This window comes from Sparus aurata, chromosome 20, assembly GCF_900880675.1.
Source record: "Sparus aurata chromosome 20, fSpaAur1.1, whole genome shotgun sequence".
NCBI classification, from domain to species: domain Eukaryota; kingdom Metazoa; phylum Chordata; class Actinopteri; order Spariformes; family Sparidae; genus Sparus; species Sparus aurata.
The window spans coordinates 17903636-17931478 of record NC_044206.1 but is presented as its reverse complement, the minus strand read 5'-3'; the positions used below and the strand labels follow the sequence as shown (position 1 = coordinate 17931478).

General features: G+C 43.8%; 2 protein-coding genes across 9 annotated transcripts in view; both read left to right on the top strand.

Moving 5' to 3' along the window:
• The window catches only part of pald1a (phosphatase domain containing paladin 1a), a 56265-nt gene extending 49991 nt beyond the window's left edge, over window positions 1-6274 (top strand). For 6 of the 7 annotated variants that reach the window (XM_030399987.1, XM_030399986.1, XM_030399988.1 and 3 more), the window contains exon 20: window positions 5194-5343. In XM_030399987.1, coding sequence (XP_030255847.1) covers window positions 5194-5343 — 150 coding nt within the window. Of the gene's footprint in view, window positions 1-5193 lie in introns of all 7 variants that reach the window. The other variant, XM_030399984.1, reaches the window with a different exon arrangement.
• Window positions 6275-13847: 7573 nt separating this feature from the next.
• Window positions 13848-27843, top strand: part of adamts14 (ADAM metallopeptidase with thrombospondin type 1 motif, 14) — a 48254-nt gene continuing 34258 nt past the window's right edge. Inside the window, exons 1-2 of one of the 2 annotated variants that reach the window (XM_030399983.1) lie at window positions 13848-14425; window positions 14884-15338. In XM_030399983.1, coding sequence (XP_030255843.1) covers window positions 14347-14425; window positions 14884-15338 — 534 coding nt within the window. In that variant the 5' untranslated portion in view covers window positions 13848-14346. The remainder of the gene's footprint in view (window positions 14426-14883; window positions 15339-27843) is intronic. The other variant, XM_030399982.1, reaches the window with a different exon arrangement.

Genomic DNA, 27843 nt, shown 5'->3' with positions numbered 1-27843 from the left:
CGCTAGTATTGATCCGATACCAATACTCACCTCTGTATCGATACTATTGATATTTGGATCAATCCGCAAACCCCTAAAATGCGCACACTGCCGAAGTGTCAAAAGAAAGTCATCCATGAACAATTCTCTTGTGCGTTTCTATTTTATTCTGCACAAGTATATTAATTCTGAGCAGCGGTGATTTGTCCGGATTGAATAGAGAGAACAGCCTGAGACAGCTCCAAATCCCAGATGTGTCTGAAGTGTCTGCAAAGTGAGCACAAAAGATATTTTGAACGCATTTGAATTAAAGGGCTTCTTGGAGGTGAAGTGTCTGTTAAAACATACCAGCAGCAGCTAGAATTTGATTTGAACCAGTGTGATGGCGAGACATCTGCTGAGGCAACCAGTCCGTCACACACTGCGGTCTGGATTAGGCGTTATTTTTTTAAAGACTGTTATTCCGAATAATGTTTTAAGGCCCTGAAGGACTGACAGGAGGGACGACAGAGATGTCAGCCACAGCTGTGACAGAGCGCACGAATACATTCAAACATCCAAATGTTTTCTGTCCTAGTGGATTCTGCGAGCGTTGTCTTTGCTGTTCTCTTCACATATTTGCCTTCAGTGTTTAATTTTCAACCTAATCTCATGGAGAGCTGCAGGGATTAATCCATCAGTTGAGCTGAGGAGGCTTTAGCAGCAAACATCATCACCCTCTTCCATTGTATAATGCACCTTCTGCTGTTGTTGTTGTTGGGGATAGTAACACAAAAGCAGTTAAACGTAGTACTCTGCACAGACAGTATTGTATTGTAAATGTTGGCAACCAGTAATATTTTATACATAAACATATTGGAAGTGATATCAGCAATTTGATTAATCGTCAACTACAAAAGATTTTAGAGACGCAACATTTTTTTCTCATTCCAGCTTTACCCCTCTGTGGCAGTATCACCTTTGGGTTGAGGGACAATAGATCAGCATTTATCAACACTTCCTGACCTTTTTATAAAACAAATCGACGTATCAAGAAGCCTTATCCCATGCAAATCATTTTTACATCCACCTACAGCAGTCTGACGAGAAGGTCGGCACCCAAAATGTTCCCTCGAAAAATAGCGCAAAGCTTTCAAATGTGCAAAATTCACATAGTTCATACATATTTGCATATTTGATCAAATCTAATTATAGCCATTGATAAAATCTAATTATAGTCAAACACAGATAGGGTCTTGGTGACATATAATACGTCCCACCCCCTCCCCACCCTCCACCATCAGTATTGTGATGAGTTTAGTGGCCCACTTGCATCAGGATCTGGCAGCGGCTCGACCAGTCTGACCCGACCAACCAACCCAGAGGCACAATCGTTAGCCTATCACCAGTGACCGTGGCAGGATCGTTAATGACAGACCACAACGCCGGAGGCGGCAGACAGGGGTCATCTCCGTCCCTGGTTGTACATTTGAAGCTGTGGTTACACAACCTGCCAGATCTGAGCGGTACATTCCTGCGTGTGTGTGTGTCGATTAATTTGATATTCTACAGCGACTGAAAGCAGGAGCACGCTGTTCCCAGTCGTGCAGAGCAGCAGGCTTGTCCAGCTAATAGTTGGCCTCTGGTTTGTTTGCTCTTGATGCTTCTGTTCAGTTGGATTATTACTCTCGTTTCACTGCAGGATCAAAGAGGCTAACTAGCGCGTAGTGATAAAGCAGGCAGTGGGGACACGTTAAAAGCAGCGCTTATGCCGTAGTTCAGGAAATAAATGCCACATTACTGCCACATTGTGTGCACATTGGATAAATATTGTCCCTAGCCTCATTACCCCGTGTTGCCATGTGGTCGTATAGCGAGATCAGAGCAGAAACATCAGAGGAGTTATTGGAATTGAAATCCATGTTTGCTAATCCAAAACACGGCCCTTTACACAATGGCAGGACTTGTGTACAGTGCATACCACGGATGCCTGCCGGAGAGGTACCCTATCAGTCACTCCAGCTGTTTTGATGTGTGGCACAGAGGCCTCCCTGTCCACCCGCACGGGCCCGGTATGTGCACCCTTTGAGATAGCCGACTGTGGGAAAGACCAGCGCCTCCTCCCCACTGCCTCGTTTCTCTCCAGTCGCTCCAGGCGCCTAATGAGTATTGGCGTTTTTGAGATCTGTTCAATGCGGCATGAAAGACCAGCTTTGCACGCTGTCACCCAGAAAGCCCGTCACCAACACACAAACAACTTCAAGGGCACGTTATACAAACACAGTGGGGCAAGATGCAGCGATCCACCACCAAAGATCAGATCAGTTTTGATCATTTTATTATATATTTTTTTTACTTGATGCTTTTGCACAGCTTTTGCTGTGGTCTGTAGCTGGTCTTACCACAGCAGCAGCACCCTGTAGAGCCATGACAACCTTATATCCATTATACACATTTATAAAAGTGAAAATACATTTAAATTACTTGTGTTTACATTCCTTTTTGAAGTAAGTTCCGCCCACCTGTCGAAGTCAATACAAGAGTAGCTGCTAACTGTAGCTAACCATACCTGCCGACAGCTAGTTAGCTCGGTTATCCGTGCATCTAGCGGTCCGGACTGTGAGCTCGGAGCCCCCAGGGGAGTGTTTGTGTTTACGGAACCAGCACAGGAGCTTATGAACGGGACTGGATCAGGCTAGCTGGTTAACATGCTAACCTCGGTAGATATCGCTGCGACACAATGCAAAGAAGTCATATCGTCAAAACTGTTATTTCTGTGTCTGAGTCTGTGCGATGGGAATATACTGAATACATGGATGGACTCACAAGAAGTGGATTTTCTTGCAGGAGTGGTTTCTTTGGAAGGTTTGATGCCCCTTCTGTGTCAGCATTAAAACCAGTTCGACTGTGACTGCTAATAAATCCAACCTGACTGCAGCTGGCGTCTGTTGCGAAGGCGCAGACTTTTCCGAGGATCTGATACACGACGAGATAGATGTTTGGTGCGAGCGTTCACCGCACGCAGTCACCCATCATCCTCTTTTCAGGAGGTCTTCGAAACCCTCGAGATGGGCCTTGTCGAACACAGCTCAGATTTTCTGCTCATCGCCTATTTAGACAGCTGTTCTGTGGAGAACATGAGTCAGGTTAAGTGTCCTGGTTAACAGCTCTAACCCACAGTTTCCCTTGGGAGTCCCGTCCGCTGAGTAACGGCTCAGCTGCACCCACTCATTTGTTCCCACCAACGAGCTCACACACTCCTCAAGTCAGCCTGGCCGGTGTCCAGGAACACATCAGACACAAACATGAACGCACTGAAAGATCCATCAGGCGCTTGTGCTCGCCACAAAAAGCGCGATTGAGATGGGGAAGCTGCGTGGTCACCGGGTTCTCGGGCAAAAGTTTTTAGCGTTAACATGATATCTGTCGTGAGATTTGATTTTTGCCCGGTCAGCAAGTAGGTAATCTAGACCACACTCTGCGGCGCCTTGTGTTTATTTCCTCACAAAGCTGGCCAGCGAAGCTATAATCATTGTAAGTGAAAGGGATATCTTGATACTATTATTCCTGCTCGTTGTTCCATTGTGTCCTCCTCAGCACTCAACCTGACAGGGCATTTTTAAGCGGCACCTCATACAAGGATTACCTCACAGCCTTCGAGAACATAACCGCACTCACATTCTTTCATTCTTTTTGTATAATTTAAAGTATGCATCCACAGTTGGTGCCCTTTTTTCATTCCACTCGGTATTTGCAGACGTCTTGAGGGGAGGAGGGAGAAGTGAAATGTTTTTTCGGGCCACATTGCGACTCGATTGAGTTTTTTTCTCCTGATCTCCTGCAGCGTCTTAAAAACTTGCAAACAGCTTGTGGCTTGTCACCCCTGCTGTGTATATGTTCCAATCGGAGAGTATAAGCTGCCCAAAATGAGCAGAAATCCCTTTTTTTTTTTTTAAGACATCTTGTCGTATGAAAATCAACACGCACAGATTGAGTTGAATGAAAAGATCAGACTTTAGTTACTCGACGGGACCTTGAAGCGTCTCCCGCAGAGTAAACTGTCCAAGCTGTGGCACCTCTAATGGGGGTATTCAATCTTTAAGTCGCCATCTGCCATGTTTTTTACTTCTATTTGTTTGTGTCGTTTGGCTTTTACAGCCAGATGTTTCTGGTTGTCCGTGGTGCCTCCCCATCGAGTCCTTATGGCGTTGGACAGCCACGGCAGATCATGAGTCAGCATGACCTAACGTGAACATTGAACTCTGTCTCGGGGGGGGGGGGGGGGGGGGGGGGGGGGGGGGGATTGTCAAAGTGGTCCTGGCTGCGCCCATTTGTTCACTAATGACTCAGAGAAACTGAATAACATATACTGTTGCCATGGTGTCGTCCAGTGCAAATGAATCATAAACACTTTTGAACAAGAGAAGGCTCTTTTATAGATGTTCCTCTGCTGCAGTAAAAAGACAGAATTTATATAGTGTTTTTAATCCAAAGCACTAATGATGCTTCATGCCTATTCAACCATTCATGCACACACATATGTACACAGCATTTATTTCCATCTTATTTACAATTTAAGCTAAAAATCAGTCTCCCAGAGGCCGAGTAGGCTGAAATGTTGCCATAAGAACAAAACATAATGTGATTCCAGTGTGTAGGTGCTCCTTGTTTTGAATTATTATTTTTTTTTTACCTTGACTAATTTTCCAGTTATGGACAACACAGAGAAAATGAGAGCACAAGCAAAATGTCTTGGAAAATCTTCTACTGTCCTTGAAAATGATTTGAGTACATTCCTACTGTCCTACTAGAGCTCTCTGAAGCGGACCACGTTGCCATCTGAAAGTTATGTTGAGCATCATATCAAGGTTGAAATGGTTAATGTTTATGGATAAAAGAACAAAAATCCGTGAAGTGGCCCTTTAACTCAAACTTTATATTCTGTGGATTTCGCTCCCAATGGATTATTTTTACATTGTGGCGTTTTTATGTTTTTACTCAAGTTAAGGATCTGAATACTTCATCTACCACTTCCTGTTGTTTCCAAACCCACAGCAGATACCTTTTTATTCCAACGTAACAGCTGCACATGAAGAATAAAACCCTCAGATAACATGTTTGAACTCTTAAAAAAGTGGCGGTCAAGCGTTTGTGTGGTCATGACGGACAGATAAAAAAATGCCTGGCTCGCCGTTGTCGCCTCTTCATTAACATTTTGTGTGTTTTCTGTGGTAGGTGGCTGCCAGAGCCGGAGTTTATGACATCCTCAACCAGCTGGGCTTCTCCGAGTTTGAGAACCCGAGGGACACGCCGCTGGCCAGGCTGCGCTGCCGCTGGCAACGGCAAAACATTCTGTCACTTCCTTTCCGAGGGGAGTTCATCTGAGAGAGGATCACTGTGAAACGCACCACGCCAGTACTGTGCTTTTCAGAATAAAAGACATTTAACAATAACATTGTTACGCCTTCTATATTTAGTCCTGTATTATGCATCACTTCATCTATTTGTTTGTGTTACTGCATCTTCTTCATTTTTTTACTCACTGCCAGTGTTGGCCTTTTGTCATGTTTCAATGTTGAGTCTTAGCAGAATGTTGCTCCTATATTAGAAGTTGATATTTGTGCCTTTTGCATTTTTTTTTTTTTTTTATCAATTGTAGGACATAGAAGTTCAATGTACTAATATTTATGTCACTTTTTTTCAGAATCGACTGTCTTTTACATTCTCGCTTTTGAAGACGAGACAAGCTTTTAAGACTTCTGTTAGAATAAGATGGGAGTTAAGTGTTGTTGTTGAGGAGGGAGGCAAATTCCACTGTGGTGTCAGCCAACAATTATGGTTGTATGTCACAACTGTTTGCTGTCGTGTGACCTGATATTTTCCTTGAGCCCTTTTTTTTCTTTCTCTTGCGGGCACAGCTGTCATCAGCGGCTTTGCCTTTATCCGACTTGCTTTTTTAAGGTTTTTTTTGTTTTTTTTAAAGAAGGTTCCCTGTGTACATATGAAAGCTGTTTTTATTTGAATGTTAATGTTTTTTTCTAAAGCTGGTCAGAGAGGTTTGTTCTGGAGAGGAGATGCTTTCTGTCAGTTTCTTTTGCTTCAGTATAACGGCAGTCATCTGTTGTACCTGTTTCTTTTCTTTTTTTTTTACATTTACATTTTATTTACATGGCTCATGATACAGGTACTAACAGTACAGGATGCCAGTTTTTATGCTAGTTTGATTTTACTTTAAAAGCTGTAAATGTGTCCTTTTTATTTGTCGACGTTGAAACAATATCGCATACTTTTTCTTAAAATCGAAATTGTCACATCACATCCTGGTCCGGCTGCACCCATTATCATACCGCAAAAGGGGGTAAAAATGTTCTGGGTCGTGGCCACGCTCAGTGTGAAAGTGTCAACAGGGAATTGAGGCGAGCCCTGGCATTAAAATGGCCCAAATCTTCGCAAAAGAAATGGTAAATAGCTGCTAGCTTGTTTATGTTCGTCCTGTTAGCGACTAGGTTAGGCTAACTTGCCATTTTCCACGGATAGGATGCTAGCTCGTAGGGTGTTGTGTTTTCTGTAGATGTGGCGGATGGGAAAGAAATACAAATATTGATCTACTAACAGAGCTGCCATTTTGCTCTGACATCACGCTCGGGATTAGGAAGCTAAAATTGTTCCAGGTTGAAAGTTGAATAAACATTGTCAATCTGACAAATTATTGAAATTTCACCCGCTCCTGATTGATCAGCAACTTAAAAGACACGGAACAGTAAAAAATCTGGAGTGACTTTGGGCAGTATTTCAAGACAAAACGACATACTTGATAAATCCTGTTAGCTTCTGTTAGAGAACAGCTAATGTTCGCATTTAACTGGGTTTGATTGGAGGTTCAGGCGTGTTATGCTAGCAGTGGCTAATGTAGCCTCGTTTTACAAGTCTCAAGTAGAGATGACGAGGCTATAGAGGTATGGTGAGCTATTAAAACCTGGCACCCTTTTATTCCCCACAATGCAACTTGGCAGGAGACAGTTCGGTTGGAGATTCAGCTCTGTTATGCTAGCAGCGGCTAACATGGCTTCGATTTACTAGCCTAAAGCAGAGATGACGAGCCGGCTACAGCGGTGTGGTTAGCACACTTCTTTGTAACTGCAGCCACAGATTGTTAATTGTATGAATTTTTTCTTTTCTTCACATTTTTACATAAGTCATCAGAATTTACTCGAGACCTGTAAAGTGAAGGATAACTTAACCTTTTAACAACTTGGTGGCTTATTGTTAAATGATCCAGAATAACTTTTTACTGTACAGTATTTCTTTTAAAATCTTATCACTTATCTTTGTTTTGATTATTTTTGTTAATCTTTAATTTGCCGATACGCTTTTGGTTGTAAAGTAACTCCAGGTGTGCTTGAAAAACCATGAATCCTGCCTTAAAACCAGAAAGATAAGCCAGAAAAAAGTCCAGTTGCCTGTCATTAAGAATTTTTTATCATTTGTCTTTCTCAGTGTCTCTGTACTGCATGTTATCAATTCAGACTAGTTGAGCAGAAAGGTAATGATGATTGATAATGATACGTTTTATAAACCCATCTTTGTGAGATTTGATAACACCAGTACACATGCACAATAACACCCTAATGTCTTAGCTATGATTTTAATTTAATGTTTTTTCTTCATAGAGGCGATGCATTACCCTTTATTCACTGTATGTGCCACTTATTTCTTTGGGGGCTAAAATAAATAATTCAAAAAGATTCAACTTGTCTGCTTTTTGTAGCATTTTGTTGTATGACTTTTCTAGGCAGGGGAATCAAACGGATCCACCTGTGTCAAGGATTTGGATTTACGAGTGCGGGTGGATTTTCAATAAAACGACGCCGTGCAGTGGGGCCAAGTAATTGTCTCTTCCCTCCTCGGCTTCCTGTCTTCTTTCTTTTTTTCCTCCTCCTTATCTCGGCATCATCTTTTTTGCTCCAGATACGCACCGCTAAGACTCCACTCGTATATCCGGATGGCCTCTTTGTCTTTGTGTCAATGCCAGCCGCGGAGAGCGGAGGAGGTTATGAGCGTCGAGCGGCATACATTTACAACAAAACAGATGACTCATTGTTGGGCGGAAATCTTAACATATTCCATATACAGTAATAAAGAGCTTAGGCGGATCAAAAGACTAATCTGAGTCGCCTTTTGATGTGGACAGGTAAGGTCTTAATTAAAAGAAGAAAGAAAAAATCTTGGTCACTCTCTCTCGAGAATGGAGGGCTGTGTGGGGATTAAAAGGCACCGGCCGGCACATCAGTGAAGCTCACTTGGCTTCGCTGGCCCTGCTTTGAAAGGCTGATATCCCAGATCACATCCCGTCTTGTAAGTGCATAGCGGGCTTATCTTTGGGAGCACGGAAGTTGTTAGGATTTTATCACACCGCAGCCTATCCTGGATTATTGTAAATGGAAACCAAGTGGGTCGGATTGAAACGCTCCTTTTTATAGTTTCGTCACGCTTGTTTCCTTTTTTTTCTACGTCGTCCCTGTGTTTGGGAAGTAAACGCACACTTTTTTTTTTTTTGGTCAGTTTTTGTAAAATATTCTCTCGACTCCAGCGAAAGGGACAAATTGGTTAAAACAACATTCGGATATGGAGAGGGGCTATTCAGTTGCAGCATGTGGCCAACTTGACTCCGGGTCAAGATAAGCCCAGGACATGAAGACCATGCTTGGATGATATAGCGGCCCCCTTGCCTTTGAAATCCCTTCCAGACTCATTGAGATACTCCCCAATGTGAAACTCAAGCTAGCGGTTCTGAAGGATCCCGAGATTACGGCGGACAAAGAGCGGCTTTGAGAGGCGAGCGGCGAGAGGGGATGTAATGAACTTCATGTGAAAAGCTTCCCTCTGCAGATGAGAGAGCTGCCCAGGAGAGGAGGCGCGGTGCCGGTTGCGAGGGGTGCATGGGTGCACCGGCGTCCTCCTTTGATTGTTCTTGTGTGGATAAAGGCAGCATTACAAAACACCTCGGAGACGTGTGCTCCCGGGCCCCCTCGCAGGGATGTGATCAATAACAAACACTGAAAATCTTTAAAGGAGATGTTCTCAAATCTGTGTTGGCAAATACATGTCCAGGCCCTTATTTACTGCGGGCAATAACACACAATCCCTGATCGGCTCGGTATTACACAGCCCACTGAGCAAGGTAATGAAAAGTCTCTCCCCCCCCCCGGCAGCCGGCTGGATGAAGAAATAGTGACTGAATTGATGGAGAGCTCGTAAATGCTCTTTACTTTCCCCCATTCGATCTTTTGAAATACATCCCATTGATTAGGGTTTTTCTTATTTAAAGTTTAAGTGGCTTATTATCTCGAGAGACGGGCTGGACCTTAAAATGGATAACAAGATGACAAAGTCCTCAAGCGGAGCCACTGATGACAGCATCTCAGAAGTGGAAATGCTTCCAATACAGAGCTCAATGTGACAACTTCAGGTGAATTTTGCTCATGAAGACTCGAGGCTTCACACTTGTTGAAGTTGAGTTGAGACGTCTCTGAGTCCGACTCACGACCACTGACTCATTTCTACTTACAGATCCAATTTGTAAAATGGCCGATTTTTTTGGTCTTACTCCCAACTTGTCAAATACGGATGCTTTGAGATGGCATCCGACCCGACCTACAATCCCAAAGCTTCAGCAGTTGACGAGTTCAGAATGGTGACTCAAGACCTGAACTGGGTCACATTAAGCTCGGCCATCTCCGTCCATGTTTGTGGTGATCGAAAGAGGTTATATAAGCCGAAGTGGCTTTTGTTTTTTGTTTTTATCTGCGGCTTTGCAGAAATGTACCAAACATCTATTCTGGCGATCAGGTGGTGCGTGGATGCCTTCAATTAAATCCAGATGTATCTGTGATTGAGTACTAGGCAAATCATGTCAGTTTTGTGACCCCAAACTCAAGAAAGGTGCTTCTCTCTACAAAATTTGATGAAAATTGGCTAAAAGATCCGCTCAAACTGTCTGCAACAAAGCGAACGAGCATTACCCCAAGAATTTCCACTGAATTTAATTGGAAACTGCAGTTTTTGAGATATGACGAAGCCAAACAGGCCACAAAACACAAACCTCTTTAGAGAAAGTAACCTTTTACCCACATATAGAGACATAAAGGAGCGCTGCTGCGGCTACAGAAACGACTCCCACACTCGCTACACACTAATCACATTTTCTTAAAGAAAAATGTCAAGTGGAACTCATCGAGGCCGACCCGCGTCATAACTCAACGCTCATTGTGAGCCTCTCAGCCTCCCAAATCCCTCCATCCACACGGGTTAGAGGAGCATAATAACAACTTCTCCGAGTCGCTGGTTTGTAACTTGGCAAGAGCAGAGGCTCCTCTTCCCTCAAGCTGCCGGGCAGACCAGCAGCTGCTTTGCATCTCGTTGCATCTCGGAGATGAAAAGTCACATATTTTCTCAGCACGCTGGCATGGCTAGACCACATTACAGCACACACTGAGGCATCCGCTGCTCCACACGCTGCACTGTAACGTCTCCCCGTTCGGTGGAAACGCGAGGGGAAGACCGACGATTTCTCTGCAGCTCCACCCTAGAAGTTTTGTCCTTTTTACAAAATGTATGTATGCAGAAATTTTGAGTTTGACTTCGAAACACGTCTCTGGGAGGGAGGAAGAACAAAGGCTTTAATCATTGCGAGTGTTTATAGCGCAGGACAGAGTGTTCTAATGCGAGCACTGTAGTAGAAAATTGTTCTGGTGTGTGGACTCAAACCACAGGCTGTGAGTGGAGCTATTCATCTCAGGAGGGGAAAAAAACAAGGTTTTCTAATTGAATACTATGCTATATTGTGGAATGCCATCCTGGCTTTTAGACACAAAAACAAAACAAAAAAAGAGAAAACACTCGAAGCAGTATGGATGGAAAAAGAGCATAAAACTTCTTACAAGGCAGTTAATGGTTTCCATCTCTTAATGCTGCGGTTAGTTTCCATCGCTTATTAATGCACAAACTCTGCATCGCCATCCAATCCTCTCACGGCCGCCCTTGGGGGACGACTACGTAAAAAAAACCCAAAAAAAAAAAACCCCACACCTGCTCCACATCGACCATCATGGGAGCATGGAGCCAATTAGCCTACAGAGTGAGAGCGTCGTGGGGGGAGGCCGCCCCCAGACACACTCGAGGAACCGTGGAGGGGGGAAAAGAACGTCCCGTCTAGACACCTTTTTTCCCCCCTCAGAAAAGTACCTGAAGATCAAAACCCAACCCCCTTTCTCTTCCTCCGAGAAAAGGATTCCAGAGTTGTTGGTTCAGTCTCTGCGTGGTCATGTCTGACTAAAAGTCTGGACTCCAGGGTGCAGGGTGAGCCGGGGCCAGAAGAGAAAAAAGGAAGAAAAAAAAAGAAAGAAAGAAGAAATCCTTGCTGCTTGAGCAGTCACCCAGAGTTTTAACAGGCTGTCATTCCACTGATGAAATCTACTGTACAGTTTTCACACCTTCTAAGCCTCTCGCGATGGTGTTGGGTTTGTCCCCCCCCCCCTCGCTGCAGAGGGAACACATGCTCACAGTGACATCTGCAGGATTAGGGCCAGATTATGAACAACCTGAGATACAAACTTCATGAGGTCATCAAACTGGATAACGCAAGATGTGCTTTGTTGAGTCTAACAGACGTAGCGGATGTGCTTTTACGACGACAGGCGTCACTGACCTTATAGACAGCTGAGTCTGTCTTAAAGGGGCACTGTGTAGTTTTGGAGAAGAACTTCAAACTCAGAATTGTAATATTTCTAATGTTAATGAGGTGATAATGCAAACTCGGGAATGTTTATCTTCTCCATAAGTGAATAAACAAACTGTTCTCAGAGGAAGTAAAGATCCCCAGAACACTGTTTGAACTAGAAAGGTGGCAGGGTCCGCCACATGTTAACAAAGTGAAACAGTATGTAACTGTGTTGTCCTTTAAGGTCAGTTTGTTTATTCACTTTGTTTACGAGTTAAGTCAAGATCTTTCTCTTCTGATCAAAGTTTCTTCCCCAAAACTACACAGTGCACCTTTAAAACAATACGTTCATTGACACAGTTTCTGGTCAGTGTAAGAGTTCCTCCTGTCCTGAGGAGATAGAAAGCACAACTTCATCGTTGGAGGTATTTAAAGTCAGTGTCTTTATTGTGAAATGTTTCTACAGACAGTAAGAAGCATAAAGAAGACAGTTTGGCAGATATCAACTTTCATATATCTATGAAAACTTATATTAGCTTTGGCTGAATTTTCTGACATACATTGGCACAAAAGATCGGCATAAGGAACATTTACAGCAGCATTATTTTTGAAAAATGTCAGTATTTCCTTTTATCTCTTAGTTTCATCCAGGATGGCGGACGTGTCTCTGTCTTTATCCTTTCCCTTCAGTTTCCTGTTTCCAAGTTCCTAAAGGTGCGTTATGTAACAAACATTAACCAGTAACTGAAGTTATCGACAGAAAGTTAAGTAACAACAGTTTTGACATTATGTCTAAGACATCTGTGTATTGTGTTGCAGGGTTATTCTCTGAAGTTAGCATGCTAACTTGCTAGGCGAAAGATGCAACATTAAAACCTGGATACAGCGTTGGAGGCGGAGCCAGCATTAAAAATTACCCGGATCTTCTGCGTTGGTGCACCTATAGCTGACCGAGCCGGCTAACTTCCGTTATAGCGCTCGGCTAACTTGAATAAAGACTAAATTATTTAATTGTGCATCTCTTATAGAAATTATATAGTGAAACGAGTCATGTCGTGGCGGTTGTGAGGCTCAAAAAATGTTATCATTTTACAGACGCTTCTTTCACAACGTAAGCTCCTGTTGAAAAGCCTTTTTGGGCCCCAGTCAAGCCCCCAGGAGGAGCACCAGGCTTTGAATACAGTTTTCCTAGTGGCCAGACTGTGTAATTACATCATCATGTGACGCACTTGTGCCCAAAAATACTTTTTCCCATTAGCTTACATCGTGCAAGAAGCGGCTGTAAAACGTTGGATACATTTTTTTAAGCGCCAAAACCCCAATCTTTGAGCCGTTAAAATTTGGAAAGTCCAGAAATTAGCGGGCTCGGTCGGCTGGGTGGAAGTCTCTTGTGCGCACGCTTTACGGGTGCCATAACATGGAAGTCGAGCCATTTTGGCCCCATGTGCCACTGAGCAGCTTGAGCAGAGTGACACCCCCGCCCCCTGCTATCTGTTCAGAGTATGAACTCAACAGGTTGCAAATTCTTACATACCGCACCTTTAAAAGTCACATATTTCTGTACTTATCTGACGTTTTGATTGAGGATCCTGTTGTGTTGGTGCCCCTCCATAATCTACAATATGTGCGCGTGATGCCTCTGAGTCCCTCCTTTTTTCTCCTGACACGTGCGTCGGAACTTTCTGACCCCTGCCTCCCCCTCCTGATTTATCACCATGTTATCACTGGCATGTGTTTGTGACCTTATGTAAACATGTATGCGTTATTCACCCCGCATCTGGAAGAGTTTTTCACCCCCGTTTGAGCAAGAAGAAGAAGAGAAGGAAGAAGAAGAAGAAGAAGGGGGGGGGGGAAGAAGGATTTGAAGGCTGAATATTAACAGTGGAGGTGGGCATTTTTTTTTTTTTTGCAGGATATGATGATATAACAGTTTCTTCTTTGAGTTGAGAAGAAGAAGAAAAAAAAGTCGCTTGACTAAATATGTGGCTGTCTAGCGGGGAGAAGGCGCTCCCACTGTTGGCTGGCAGCGGCTTCAAGTTGAGCAGTTGAGAGTCCCGCAGCCCGAACCATTGGTGCGTAATGGTGCACGACTGGACGGCAGATGTTTCACCACCGGGACACTCTGTCTCCAGCACACTTTATCTGAACTCTTCCGACTTTTTTTTTTTTTTTTTTTTTTTTTCTCCTCAGCGTAGGCGTGCGTAAACTCGCTCTCCTTTAAAAAAAGTTATCTGAGGAAGGAAAGGAAGAAGAAGAAGGAGAAGGAGAGGGGAAAAAAAGTGGGCTACCTCTCCAAACCGTCCCGGTTCCTTACCGGGGGAGTTGTCGTCATCACAGCACCCCAGATATTCCCCCTTCCTGGCTCCCTAAATGGATGGGGCAGTCTTGGTCTATGCAGTTCAGCGCGGGCCAAAAGATTGGAAGCGACTTGTGAATATCCGTCAGTTTGGCGTCTAAGAAAAAAAAAAGAAAAAGAAATGCCCGGCTGCTTCGCTGGAGCTCAACTCTGAGGACGTTTTCTCCTGCATTTGTGCGTTTTTCTTTTTTCTTTTCCTTTCTTTTCTTTTCTTTTTTTTTGTTCAGGAGGAAGGAAAGAAGTTTACAACAGAAAGGAAAACTCTGCGCTGAAGTGGCAGCTCTCACACTAAGAAAAAAAAAAAGCCCTCGCTATGGATTGTATGTATTTATTGATGTGCTTTTCACTCAGTCAAGTATTTTTGGATCATATTCTCGCTGCAGAAACACATGGTGAGTTATCCATTTATTTACCTCCCCCTCTTTCTTTTTTCTTTGCTTTTGCAACGTGTATAGAAAAATGCACATTTAAAAGCAATGTTGGAAAGTAATGATGATTTAAAAAAAAAAGAAACAAATTATAGCCTGTTTTTATTTTTTTATTTTTTTATTTATAAGTCAACATAATGTCAGTGTGTTGACCTGAAATAATCAATAATGAGTCCTGACAGCCAGGATGAAAATCAATGCGGTTTGATTGAGCTGCTGGATGTCCGCACTATCTTTACCAATAAATGCCGTAAAGACATCCTGAGGCATCTCTATGTGCTTTATATGATGATATGCATGACATAAAGTGAAGTTCTGTCCTTTTCAATAGTTCAGCTCACTTCCCTTCGTAATCTTTTTCCACTGGAACTTGCCACAGCTCTGTGAATGTGATTCTCACTTGACACTATCTGTCCCATCAGAAAAACTCTCTGGAAAGTTAAGTGAATATGGTCTTATCGTGCCATTCAGCACAGACTCCCATGGCCGGTACATTTCTCACGTGGTCTCTGCTGGAAGTGGAAGTAAAGGTGGTGGTGCTGCTGCTGCTGCTGGTGCTGGAGCCGCCGCCGACGCTGCTGCTGATGCCTCCTCAACCTTTGGCAGCAGAAGAAGGGTGGCCCGCGGTGCCCCCGAGATGCCCTCGGTCACCCCTGCCTCGGCTCAGCACTTGTTTTTCAATGTCACCGTGTTTGGGAAAGAACTGCACCTCCGCCTGAGGGCCAACAGGAGGCTGGTGGCCCCGGGGGCTTTTGTGGAGTGGCAGGAGGACTTTGTGGAAAAGGCCAAGGAGCGTATCCACGGGGACTGTGTTTTCACTGGAGATGTGAGTGACATGCCGGAGGCCTCCGTGGCTATCAGCAACTGTGACGGACTGGTAAGTCGCCAACGCATGCTTGGAATATTAGTGCGATGGAGGGAGATTTAGCAGAGGGAAAAGACTTTGGAGGCTCACGGGTTGGCATGTATTTCTTTTTCCTTCACGATGGCCATTTCACACATTTTTCTGACCTGAACTTGCACGTGCATCAAATTCTTACATAAGACATAGATGAAACAGTATTTCATCTTAAATCAGCTAAATCATTCACCCCTGTGTAGAGGTGGCTTCAAAATAATAGATTTACAAAAGTATGAAAGCTTCCGTCGAGACTTCTCAAGCCACTCCTGCATCACGATTTCTACCCTTTTCATCCGTATGCACTGTATCTTCCAAACCCTCATATTTCTTGCCATAGTTGCCATCCCTAGGAGGCACACGCAGCAGTTCGAGTGTCAGGATGCTGCTCTTCCGTTGGTCAGGGGGTTTTTTCAGGCCGCCAATGGCTGGACGAGAATCGTGCGGGTCTTACTAAGGTCAAATGGTTGTGCATGAGAATAGAGACAGAGATGGAGGAACAGAGTCGGGATGCTACATTTGAATCCAGCACAACAAACAAAAACACACAACATGAGTTCCCTAAAAACTTGGTATGTCACCTGGGGATGCATCACCTTGAGTGTGTTGTGCCTTAAAGCGTGTTCTCGCCGGCTCACATCGGGTGTCTCATTACTTCAAACTTCAGAGATGAGTTTTATTTTAGCGATCATTGCTGGGTTATTTACTTTGATCCGAACCATGATCTTTTCCCAATCTGAACCAAAGTGGTTTTGCTGCCTAAACCCAACCAAACTGCAGCTGAAAACTGAAATATTCATTTGAATACCTGAAAGCGACAGTTCAAAAAAGTCTTAAAAACGCATTGGACAGAAACTCCTGTTGCCTTAAAGGAAATCACGTGCAAGATCCATTAAGCGAACGCGACTCGAGGTTGTCTCGGTCCAATCTTTGTACCTTATCGCCTGACTTCCCTCAGGCTCCTCAGCAGGAAACGTTCCATAAAATCTGTTTAACAAGGCAGAATATCACTTTCCATGCACATAAATGAGGTAAAATACACTAATTATTGGAAAACAACATGTCCTCAGAGAGCGTTGTGAAGCTTGTGAAGAAGCGTGCACTGCTTCATCCTGAACAAACAAACCCATCGGGGGGGGGGGGATACCAAGTTTATAGTGAGGCCCATCTCCTGCCCACCTGGCATGTGCACCACAGCAATTTCAATGCTAATTTTCTCTCTTTGACTCTGCTTTTTGTCCGCACCAGCACTTAAGAAAACAATAAGGCTCCTTAGCTTCCAGATGCTCCACTATCTTCAACAGCTAATTGCCAAATTTGGCGCCATTTGGTGCATCAGGAACCAGCTATGAAGAGACAGTGTTGTTGGGTTTAGCATTCAACGGGTTTTGCCAACCTGGAATCGTATCCAAAATGGAAACCCTGTGTCGCCGTTTATTTTGCCAAAATATGAGTGATTGGAACATATGAGCAGACAGATAGACACAGCGGTGCTGACTCTGGTTAAACAGAAGAAAGAAAAAAAAAATGTTGTGAAGGTCATGAGGAGACTCTGCGTACCATTTTGCATATTTTTCACTTTATACGTCTGCAGGTGCCGGAATGGTTCATAGATAGAATAAATTGGGAAGGGCTCCAGGGTGCCTGCGGGTCATTCTTTACCGCTACGAGCAAAATAAAATCACACAAGAAAAAGAAACATTCTGCGATCAATCATTGGATCCAGTTCATCAAAACATGCGCGGGCTTCACTGCTGTGCAACACATTTTTTACGCTACCTGCCGCAGCGCACGCCTCAGGACATTATTGGCAATGTTCTAAGACGGTAATACCTGACTTAGATGTGGGACACACAGTCTGATTGTCCGCCCACTATAAACACCTGTCAGATAAATCCAAGCAAACTACAAACATTTAACAGCTATCTACTCTAACGGAGTTGTCTTTGAATCTAAAGAAGACACGTTTTGGGTGGAATGTCTCTTTAGACAGATGTTTTAAGCATCCTCAGTCTTGGCGGGCTTTCGCTGATGGTATTTGAGGTCTAACAAGGTAAAAATCTACTCAAGGGCCGCAATCACAGCAGACCTTTGTGTCTCCTCCATTACCACCAATCTATTGGTCTCTCTGCTCTGACACTAGTCGTCTGGTGTCATCAACTGCATCATTGTGTGACAGAGTGAACGGAGGTGAGCACAGCCACTAATGGGTGAGCAGAGTAGGGTTAATTAGCAGGTTGACCAGAGCACAGTTGGAAGATGGCCTTCTGAGCTGGGAGCTTTTCATACCCTCCATGTGAGACAGGAGCAAACACACACCCTGTTGTGAATCATATTTGAAATGATCACAATCTTGACTCGAACTTTCACAAGCCTGCGATTAAATCTCCCCGCTTTCTCGATCTGTTTGTTAGGAAAGATCGGCTTTCTGCGTTGCATCAGCGCGACACAAAGAAACAGTCCACGTGTCACTGTCTCAGTTTTTCTGTATTAATCCAACGAAACTGTGCCGAAGATGTCGCAGGGTTATTTTCTTCTCTCTTGATGCGAGTGTGCGGACAATGCCGCGCTGTGTTCTCTAATCACAGAGTAATTTCCTGAAAGGCGACTTGTGTGTGCCCCTCGGTGACCCAGGGCGAACAGTGACACAGCGGCACTATGCAGCACAATGCTATGCTACACGCTGGGCATGAAAGGCATTGTTTGTTACGGGCCCAGGCACACCGACGATGGCAGTCTTTATCACAGTGTTATTTGATTTTAAACAAACCCTGATATTGAAAGCAGTTAAGTTATGAAGAGCTGCAGAGAGTATACACCGAGCAGGTGTCTCGTGTTAGCTCCTATTGTGCTCCTTTCTGATTTCTAGCTTCCGTTCTACTATTGTCTGTCGTCTCCTCAGCGCTCCTCATTGCGGCTTTTGTACGGTTTCTGTTCGTCTATCTTCCGTTCTTCCAGCTGCTGTTGTCCTAATCGCCTGTTCTGCTGTCTTCTCTCCTTTTGTTCTGCCGTCTTCTTCTCTTTTATTCTACCGGCTTTTTGCCCCGCTAGTTTTCAGTGTTCAGCGTGAATCCTTACAGATGCCATCTCTCATACTGATAATGAGAAGCTTAGATGCGATACATCTGGTGTGGACGGTAAACACTCAGCACCTTGTCATTCATGATTAGCCTAGCTTGCATGATAAGACCTGTAATTTTGTTGTAATTCAACAACTACGGCTCCCATGAGGTTTTGACGCCACTTCTATGGTGTGTCAGAGGCAATGTAATTACCAGTTTCCGACCTGTAAACAGCGTTCACGTCGACATCGAAATTTGACTTTTTTTTTCCCCCAAATGACGACATAGAGCTTCAGTGTCATATTCCATCCTGTCAGAAACGCCAGTGGAAGAAAAGGAGGCTTTATTGTGTCTTGAAATGGCGTTGGATGCCTTCCTGTTGGATCGACGGTAGATGTATGGGAAAGATTGTCATGTGTATATGTTCATGTAAACATAAAACTCAACATAACCGATTGTGTCACATCCGTGAATGGCAGAAGCAACTGCTATTAAATCCAAAGAGAGCTGAAAGCCTGGTCCGTCACTGTCAAATTTGGTTTGTTGGAGGTCTAGACATTGCAATTGTAGGTAAGACCCCTTCCGTCTGTATTGGCGGATAAGTACTCTGACATTTGACGCATTACTTTTTACCTTTAGTAGAAAATGGTTTCCCGGTAAACTTGGTGATTTTGTGTATTATGCAGATTCAGTGAAATTCTGTCAGCAGAGTCATGCTGCTGCTGCTGCTGACTGTTTCAAAAGTCAAATTTCAAACCTTTGAGCATCGTTGCATTTTATCCTGTATGGAACTGCGGTGGCGGTGGCGAGTGAAACCAAACCCAATCCGCTAGATACCACTTGATGCATGTTTTCTGTCGGTGGGCACACACTCACCTTCTGCAGTCAGGCTCTAGGGATTACTGTCCATGCATTTCCTTGCATCAAAACCAACAAACATAGACCTGTCTGTGCACGCAGGGTGGGTTCGGGGAGTGTTTGAAGGTGAGCCTACAGCCTGCAGGCAAATTATTTAGTCTAAAGTGTCTACTTGATGTGGAGGGACACGGACGAGATCATGTCTGATGAAAGGACCCCATCTGAAAGGAATAAAAACATGAATCAGGCACTTGAGTCGCCGCATGTGGGCCGTATCTCTGAGATGCACCGCATCGTACGTCCTCACAATGCTACCAGCACTCCATCTTCAAGTGTAGGTATAAGGGAGAACAGATATGTGCTGTATTGGGGCAGATATATTTTGTTTTTTAGGCCTATAGCATTCCTGGAAAGACTTGAGAACACACCAGAAGTCGTCACAGCTTCCAGCCACTTCAATGCGGCTGAATTCTCGAGATAAGCTTTGCTGTCGGAGTGCAGCGAGGCCGAACACACACAGGGGGGACTCCCCAGCAGCGTGGCGTGACATCACCGTCTACAGATTACATTAACTTGTCCTCTGCCATCATGATTAATGGCATCCCAAGCTCATGACAGATAAGACGTGCATACAGGAAAGCTGCAAATGAAACTGATATCTTTTTTTAGATATATTTGGCTTCGCAGCACTAACTGACAGTCAGCAGAGGGCTTGTGAAGAAAAGTGAATGACAAAGTGGTGTTCTAATACAGAGCTGCACTTTCAGTTTCATTTTTTAATACAATTCATGTGTGATTGGCCTGCACGTCAGCGTCTGAGTTATCTCCCACACCGGCTGCAGCTCTTGCGAGATGGCAACAGCTGGGCGCTCCGGACGTGCGTGAACTATTGTTGTGGAGCGACGAGTGATGGCTATGATTACACCGGTGCGGCTCATGTGTTGGGAATTAGCGCAGATGACGGGGTGATTGAATTACATGTGGGATGGAAACACGAGTGCCCGATAACCGCAGTCGGAAGAGCGCTATTTATGTGCCCCATCAGTTAAAAAGAGAGAGAGCCACCTAGCAACAGTCGGCAGTCGGTCGGCGTTTTTGGGGGGGTTGGGGGGTTGGGTGGGAGCAGTTTTCCATCCATTGGAGATGGAAAAATGCTCGCGTAAATTGTTCTATTCATGAAAGTTTGCAGGAGTTCCGTGCGGGGCCGATCCAGTATTCCAAAACCCTCCGGTGTGCCAGTACTCCGCTGGCACCAAGGTAACAGCTCTGAATTAAGAGCCCCATCAGTGGAGGCCCCGACGTCCCCGGGCCAGTGATGTGATTTATTTGCTCTCAGTCTAATCTGCAGCCTATTTGTGGCAGCTACGGCATGTAGCTGTCTAAACATGTGCAACATTCAAACGCACACACACCACAGGTCACATCATGATTTGTGATCACATCGGTATCACAAATCACGTCATCACGTAACAGAATAGAACAATTCTCAAGAAGTCATTTCCGCAATTCTTCCTCTTTTTCTGCAACTACAACAACTTTTACTACCAACACCACTATAACGACTACTCACCTGAGTCACTACTATCACCATGACCACTTCTTCGACAACCGTACTTACTGCTATTAACGCTAAGTATGTTATGAAAACCAATTAGCGGCTGATTGCAGCTAATCTTCCACTTAAATGGAGTGCTCCTCTTAATGGCTAAATGCGTGTAATTTCTCTTGTCTCTGATGTCAGTCCTATGCAGATGAGTGCCGCGATTATGCGTCCCGGTTTTCTCTTGATCACCTGCCGCGCTTGCCTTTTGCGGCCTTGCACGGTGAGATGTGAAAAAAAAAAGAAAGAGATATAATCCTTCGCTCCCACAGGCTGTCTCACACGATCATTTCAAAACCCAGCGACTCTGCTGAGACCAGCACTGCTCAGCCACGACTCGCTCACCGGCTTATTGATCTATCCCGGTTTAACCTCAGAGGCAAAATCAACGACATGTCCGTTTCTGTCGTTATCTTATGAATACGAAGTCTGAAGCGTCATTTCTGCCTCGATTTGTTATTTTGTGAGTAAATTTCCCACAGTAAACCAAATGACCTGGCGACAGCAACTGTGCACACTCTGATCTCAGTGCTAGACGGTGGATTACCTTTTTTTTTTTTTTTGCTCTCTCGCTCTCTGTCACTCATTTGAGGATCAACAAAAGAGCATGCCTGCAGGTGAAAAACTGCATGTTTCTAATCAATCCGCCGCAAATTACAGGTTAAGCTCCCGGAGTGACACCCAGACTTTGATTTTTTTCTTTGCACGTTGCAGCAGGAGCATCCGTCGCCCGCGGGCAGCTCGATGTTCCGTTTTTAGATTGCGTTTTTGAGTCGTGCGCGTTAAGAGATGCCTCTTACCTCCAGAAGACTGTCAGGTTTGATGTGTGTCACAAAGGTTTAATAACAGTGGTGTATCCTGTCTGTCTGCCACCTTTCTATTCATGTGTATTGTGTTCTAAGAACCTGTCATCTCTGAAAGCAAGGATGTCATTTCTACCAGGGCCTTCCTCAGTAGACATGTTCTCTCACTTAGCACATTGTGAAGTTTCACAGTAATTTTCTTTCTCAAGTCTCTCTGAACTTCTTTTCTAACTTTACGGCCATCAAAGTGTAGATCAGAGTTCATAACAGTGTTTATTTGAAATGCTCTCAATGGATACCGTGCACATTAAAGCAACAAGCAGGTTAGGCGGCGTTGTTTGTGGTCTTTATTTGCCCTGAATCTCGCCTCTCAGGCTCCACAGGCTGCCCGACATTATTGATGGGGATTTCTGGGGCAGCGTGCAGTTTGAAATGAATACCTGCTCACGTCTATAGCTGAAATAATAAATGTAATAATCAGAGCCAGACCAATGTTGCTCCGTACATATTATCGGCCGATAGTCTGTCACAGAATTATTGGTATTTGCACATACGTTTTGCAGATATTACAACTTTTGGGGGGGAAATTAGAATCCAGGAAAAGATGCTTTCCCAGTAATTCCTAGTAAAGTTTACTGTTGCAGTGCATGAATGTCATAATATAAACAATTCATTCAACAATTTTTTTTTTTAACTTCCTGATCTTGGTATTGGCATCAGCCCCAGAAATCAAGTATCAGTCTATTTATAATTCAGCTCATTTGTTCCCTGCCTGCGTGCTTGTGCTGCACTAAGCGGCTGACAGACTCCCAACTGCTGGTCTGGAGAGCAGAAAGAGTGCTCCCTGAAATTACATACAGTAAATATCCACCTTCAAAGTTGCTCTTACTGACGTGTGGAATTTAGTGCACTGGTGAGCTCGAGGTTTAGTTGTATTTGCCTTTTCTTTTAAGGTGTGACCCCGCTGGATGCCTTGTTGCCTCGACTTCAGGGCGCTTTTAAGTGCAGAGGCAGGAAGCTGGCCGAATCTCGCGCTTGGTATAATTTGTGGCCTCCGCTGAGCTTTTCAGTTCTCGCAATTATTCGATAGCCACTATGATCGCAACTGCTAAAGTTTTTAAGTATCACAGTGTGACATCTGAAGAACTATGTGGCAAAAACTCTCCCTTGGCTCAGAGAACACGCTCAGTTCATTGTGATGAGAAGATCCAAAACAAAAGGGAGATTTTGGCTTTGACTCCGAGAGAAGAGATTCAAGCCACTTCAAGGGTGCAATTTCCTCTGGAGTCGAGGTAACATGTCTCCAGTTGAATTGTTTTCAGTTATTGTTTAGGTGCAGGTGCCTCCCACTGACAAGCTGTCACTGTCCAAATGAGAGAAGCTCTATAACAAGAGTCTGGAGCCATGCTGTCGGCTCTGTGAGGCGCTTTGAGCTAGATGTTGACGTCAGCATGCCAACATGGCCGCAGTGAACTTTGTCTCTGCACTTGAACATACCGCAGAGGCTACAGCTGACGGACAGCTGTGTTGTCATTTCTTACAAATATGTTATTTTTAATTAATCAGTGAATGGTTTGCCTTTAAAATGTCAGCAAATTTATTCAGACACTCAAAGTGATGTCCTTTAGAATGCTTTTGTTGCCAGACCAACAGTCTAAAAGCCAAGGTTATTCAATTTATTGTGATATTAAACACATAAAAGGCAGCAAATCCTCACATTTCAGTGGCTGGAACCAGACAATATTTGGACATCTTCCTCGATAAATGAGCATTAATGAAACATTCTCTGTTAATTTAATGTTAATCTATATTGATTCAGCTCTAAATGAGCGTTCCTGACACAATAATGAATTTTTAACAATAAAGGAGCTGATGCATCATCGTTGTCGTGTCTTAATTACTTAATCTAAATGTAAATTTCTCTGTGATGAAGCCATTAATAATGCATAAATTAAGGCAGAAACGATGAAAATCCAACAATCTAATATCTCCTCCTCGCTTGACAGCAGACCTACACCCTTTTAGCCCCAGACTCCACGGTGCAGTGTACACATGTTTACATTTGGTTCCTCTTTGGGCCCTTCCAGATGCTGCTGCTCTCTCCCCTCACAGACCCCGGCTTCACTTTCCACCCACTGCTGAAATAAGAGACCACAGAGGAAGTATTCGAGCATGTCTTACTTGGCATTTCCTGGTCAGGGGGCTGGACGGATTCCTTCACTCCTCTTTGCCCTCACTGTCACATGTCCGGCCTTCAGTTCACAGCGTTTGTGTTGTTACTCCCGAGTCCTGAGGGTTTTTTTTTTTTTTTTTTTAGGCACAATTTTCTCTTTGCTGCACTGTATTTAGATTTCTTTTTGCAGCTGTAAATACACACATTCTTGCCAAAATCTTGTTGGTGTGCTTTCTTCATGAGCATAATGATAGGCTGGATGGCTTTCTTTTTTTTTTAATCTTGGTAGGGAGTAGGAATACGAGAAATGTCATTCTCAATGTGCAGCTTGTGTTCAGAAAGCATTTTGTGCTTATTAAGTTTAATAGAGAACAAGACAGCACCGCGTGGACTTCAAACCTGTTCATTAGTAGAGGACGGATCATTGCTTATGACTTGCTGAGGTCAAATTGCTAATGCTCTCACTCAATTAACAATTCGAAATTGGTACCTTCACAGCCGCTCAGTTATCACGTTTGGATCCAGCCCGAAATCCCAGCAGAAAATGTTTCTTTTTTAGTTTTTTTGCCCTTATTAGACACAGCACATGGCAGAGTGGGACAGGAAACATGGGGAGGCAACGTTCTCCGGGTGGATTTGAACACTCTAACACCAATTCTTCCGCCAGTAAATCTCCAAACAAGATTTTTTAACAAACGCTTTTAAAAACTTTCTTTGTGCCCGTCTGAATGTGATTTCTTCTTGCCGAGCGCAAGCTGAGGTAGTCGCTGTCCTCCCACAACCCAACAAAGCATAATTGATGGAGGTAGAAGCTTTGCACGAAACACCCTTCCATTGATTGTTTGCACATCATAGAACTCCCCTTTGTTTACTTGCAGCTTGGTGGCGTACGTGACTTTTCACTGACACGGCAGACAAAGCAGAGAGGTTTTTAAGACGCAGTGAACAATAGAGTTCAGCGCTCTGACTTGAAAAAGCAATACTGTAACATGGAGTTCAAGGTTTGATGCACTCACAACTTTGTTCGCCAAACTTGGAGCAAGCTAACAAGCTGTAAACCCATTGAAGTAACCATAAACCTCGTGAATTTTTAGCTCTGTTCTTGGTCTCCACCAAATCCTGGGGGAAGTTCCTGGCTCTTAAGCTGATACATGCGCCACTGTGTTCACCAGCTAGTCTCTAAGTTTGACTGTCTGCTGTTTTGTGAACGAAGAAAGAAATGACGATTAGGCGACGTATCAACAGGAACTATACCTTGCATCACATCTATCTATAAATGCACGGAATCTCTGTCTGTCTGTCTGTGTGTGTGTGTGTGTGTGTGTGTGTGTGTGTGTATGTGTCTGTTGGTCAAATATCTCTGCAGATAAGGATCACACTGACCCGAGACTTTCAACATGGCTGCTGCGTGGTTCAGTGGTGTGCATCTAAGCATTTGTTTGGACTGCAATGATACCGTGAATAAATTATTTCATAAATGCTTTACAAATTCCGCCAAGCATAGTCCACCAGAGCTACCACAGTCACGTGCGCACCAGAGCCAATCACTGCACACCGTGGCCACGTGCGCACCAGAGCCAATCACTGCGGAGCTCAAGCCCACGACATACCTGAAGAAACAAGCGGATTTATACCTGCAGCGGCGCGAGCTGGACCGGGATTTTGCCGGCGGTTCGGTCCGTTCTGTTCTGTGCATCTAAACTGACTGTTGTGGATTAATGAGATTAAACGAGTCCGGACCGAGTCTGTTCGGGTCTGAGGAGATCCGGAGACGCGCGGACAACAAAGTGGAATCGGAATCTGTGGATGTTCATGTGTAGCTAGCCGCTAGCTACACATGAACATCCACAGATTCCGAGGCGACGGACCGGCCGCATCGGCACGTCCAAAACCGGACCTAGGGTAAATAATGTCCGCCACGCTTTTTCGCGAACATTGCCGTCACGTTTGCTTTGTGTCTGGTGCAGGAAGAAACGGTAAAAACGGGCTTTTGTCACGAAAGTGTCCAAGCAGCAAGTTTGGTTGTTGAGGAACAGGAAGTTGTGGGAGGGACCTAGGCAGATGATTGACAGGCAACGACGGTCGGACAGCAATATTGAGAGTTGAGAGATTTGTGACATTTAACGTGTTTGGAGTGTATAGTTAGTGTGTTATGTAGTGTTTGGTGTAGTGTGTTTAGTGTGAAGTGGAGTCGGTTTTTCGTTTAATGAGTCAGAACAATGAGAAGATGCTGAATGTGGAGCAGGCAGTGCAGCTCTCAAGGAGCACAGGCAGACCTGAGCATTGCCTGCATTTAAATGTAAATAGTTACATATAACTTTGTACATTTTTTAAATGTATGCACAAATTTAGCAAACAACAATTTATATTTGCATTAGAAGTAAAAAAAAAAAAATGGTTTGTTAAACATATTTGTGGTTTTCACAGTAAAAAAAATCTAACTTTTTCTACTCGGATTTTATGTTTTTTTTTGTGATTTTAGGTCCATTGTGTTAATACAGTTTGTCAAAATGAAAAAAGAACTGTACAGTCACACATGTGAGGTTGTGCTGAAAATAATGACACCAAGTAAATAGCTTTTAAGGTGAAATATAATGGCAAAATCAAAAATAGTCAAAAACCGCCAATTTTACCCTGGAATATCGGATTTCACAACAAACCTAAATATCCCTGACGTCCCACCTTCAAACACAGCCTCATTTGGCCATCCATGAAAAAGCTGCTTAACCTTCCACTTCTTTTATAGGAATACACTTTTCTTACGGGCACTGCACTAGTTGTTATAAAAGTAACATATCTGGTAGGTTCACTGACCAAAGGCCAACAGTACTGTCTGTTTCGCAGTGCAACACCAGTCATTGGGTTTATAAGGAAACTAGCTGATGTTGTGTTGGGGGAATCGACTGTGTGGGCCACAAATATGTTACACAGACATTTAGTTATCAGCAAATATGCAGACTGAAAGCAAATGCCAAAAATGTCTGTGAGAACATTTTGAAACAACGTGGCCCTGACATCGTTTTAATAGTGCAGCACTCAGAGAAAGTATGAAACATTACTCTGGGAAAAGTGAAAGTCACACACATGAATTGTTCTTGAGTAAAATTCTCAAAGTATCTGATACTGAATACACAGAAGTAATAATCCGGCAATAAATGGTCTTAGGTATCAAAAGTACAGCAGAAAAGTATATTGCCTGCTCTGATTGCCTCCTTTGGCTCTGATGCTGCCTGAAATCTGCAAAGTAACTCGTAACTGAAGTATCATATAGATGTAGTAGATTAAAAAGTACAATACTGTCCCAAAAATGTGATGGAGTGAAATTATAAAGTACCAAGTACCAATCTGAAAAAATACTCAATTGAGGACAAGAACCTCAAAAACGTACAGTATATGATATACATTCAGTCGTATACAACAGTGCGGTACTTATATTCCATCACTGCCTGTGCTTACTTACTCTGAGAACCACTTTGTTGACCACCTCCTCTGTCACAGTCACATGTAATGTAAAGAGCTCGGAATAGACTGTCGCAGCATTTGTTGGACTTCTGGTGACATTTCAGGGACCCGCGGTGCAATTTTTACGTTGATGGTTGAACGCGATTAAACAACATTTCCACTGCACCTACAGCAGAATTATTGTATTTATGCAAATCAACGGTGAATGTCAACATGTTTATGTCTGCTGGCAGGAAGGACTTTTTTCTTTTTTGGCTTCTACAGTAGAGTTCCGTAGTTTGGGGGGCTCAGATGGAAAAACAAGTCCGGTCAGCCTTTGTCCCGTGACGTGGGATGACCAGCAGGCTCCATCTGTAGATCTTAGTGGTCACATTGATAGATGTCATTTCAGTAATGTGAATATAAATGTATTCAAGAGCAGGTCTGTTGTAGACTTTAAAAAGGTAAAAGTAATACAATTCCTAAATCCATTCTAGCGCTAATGAGAAGCCCACGCTGGAAGGCAAGGACGTTTTTGTCGGAGGAG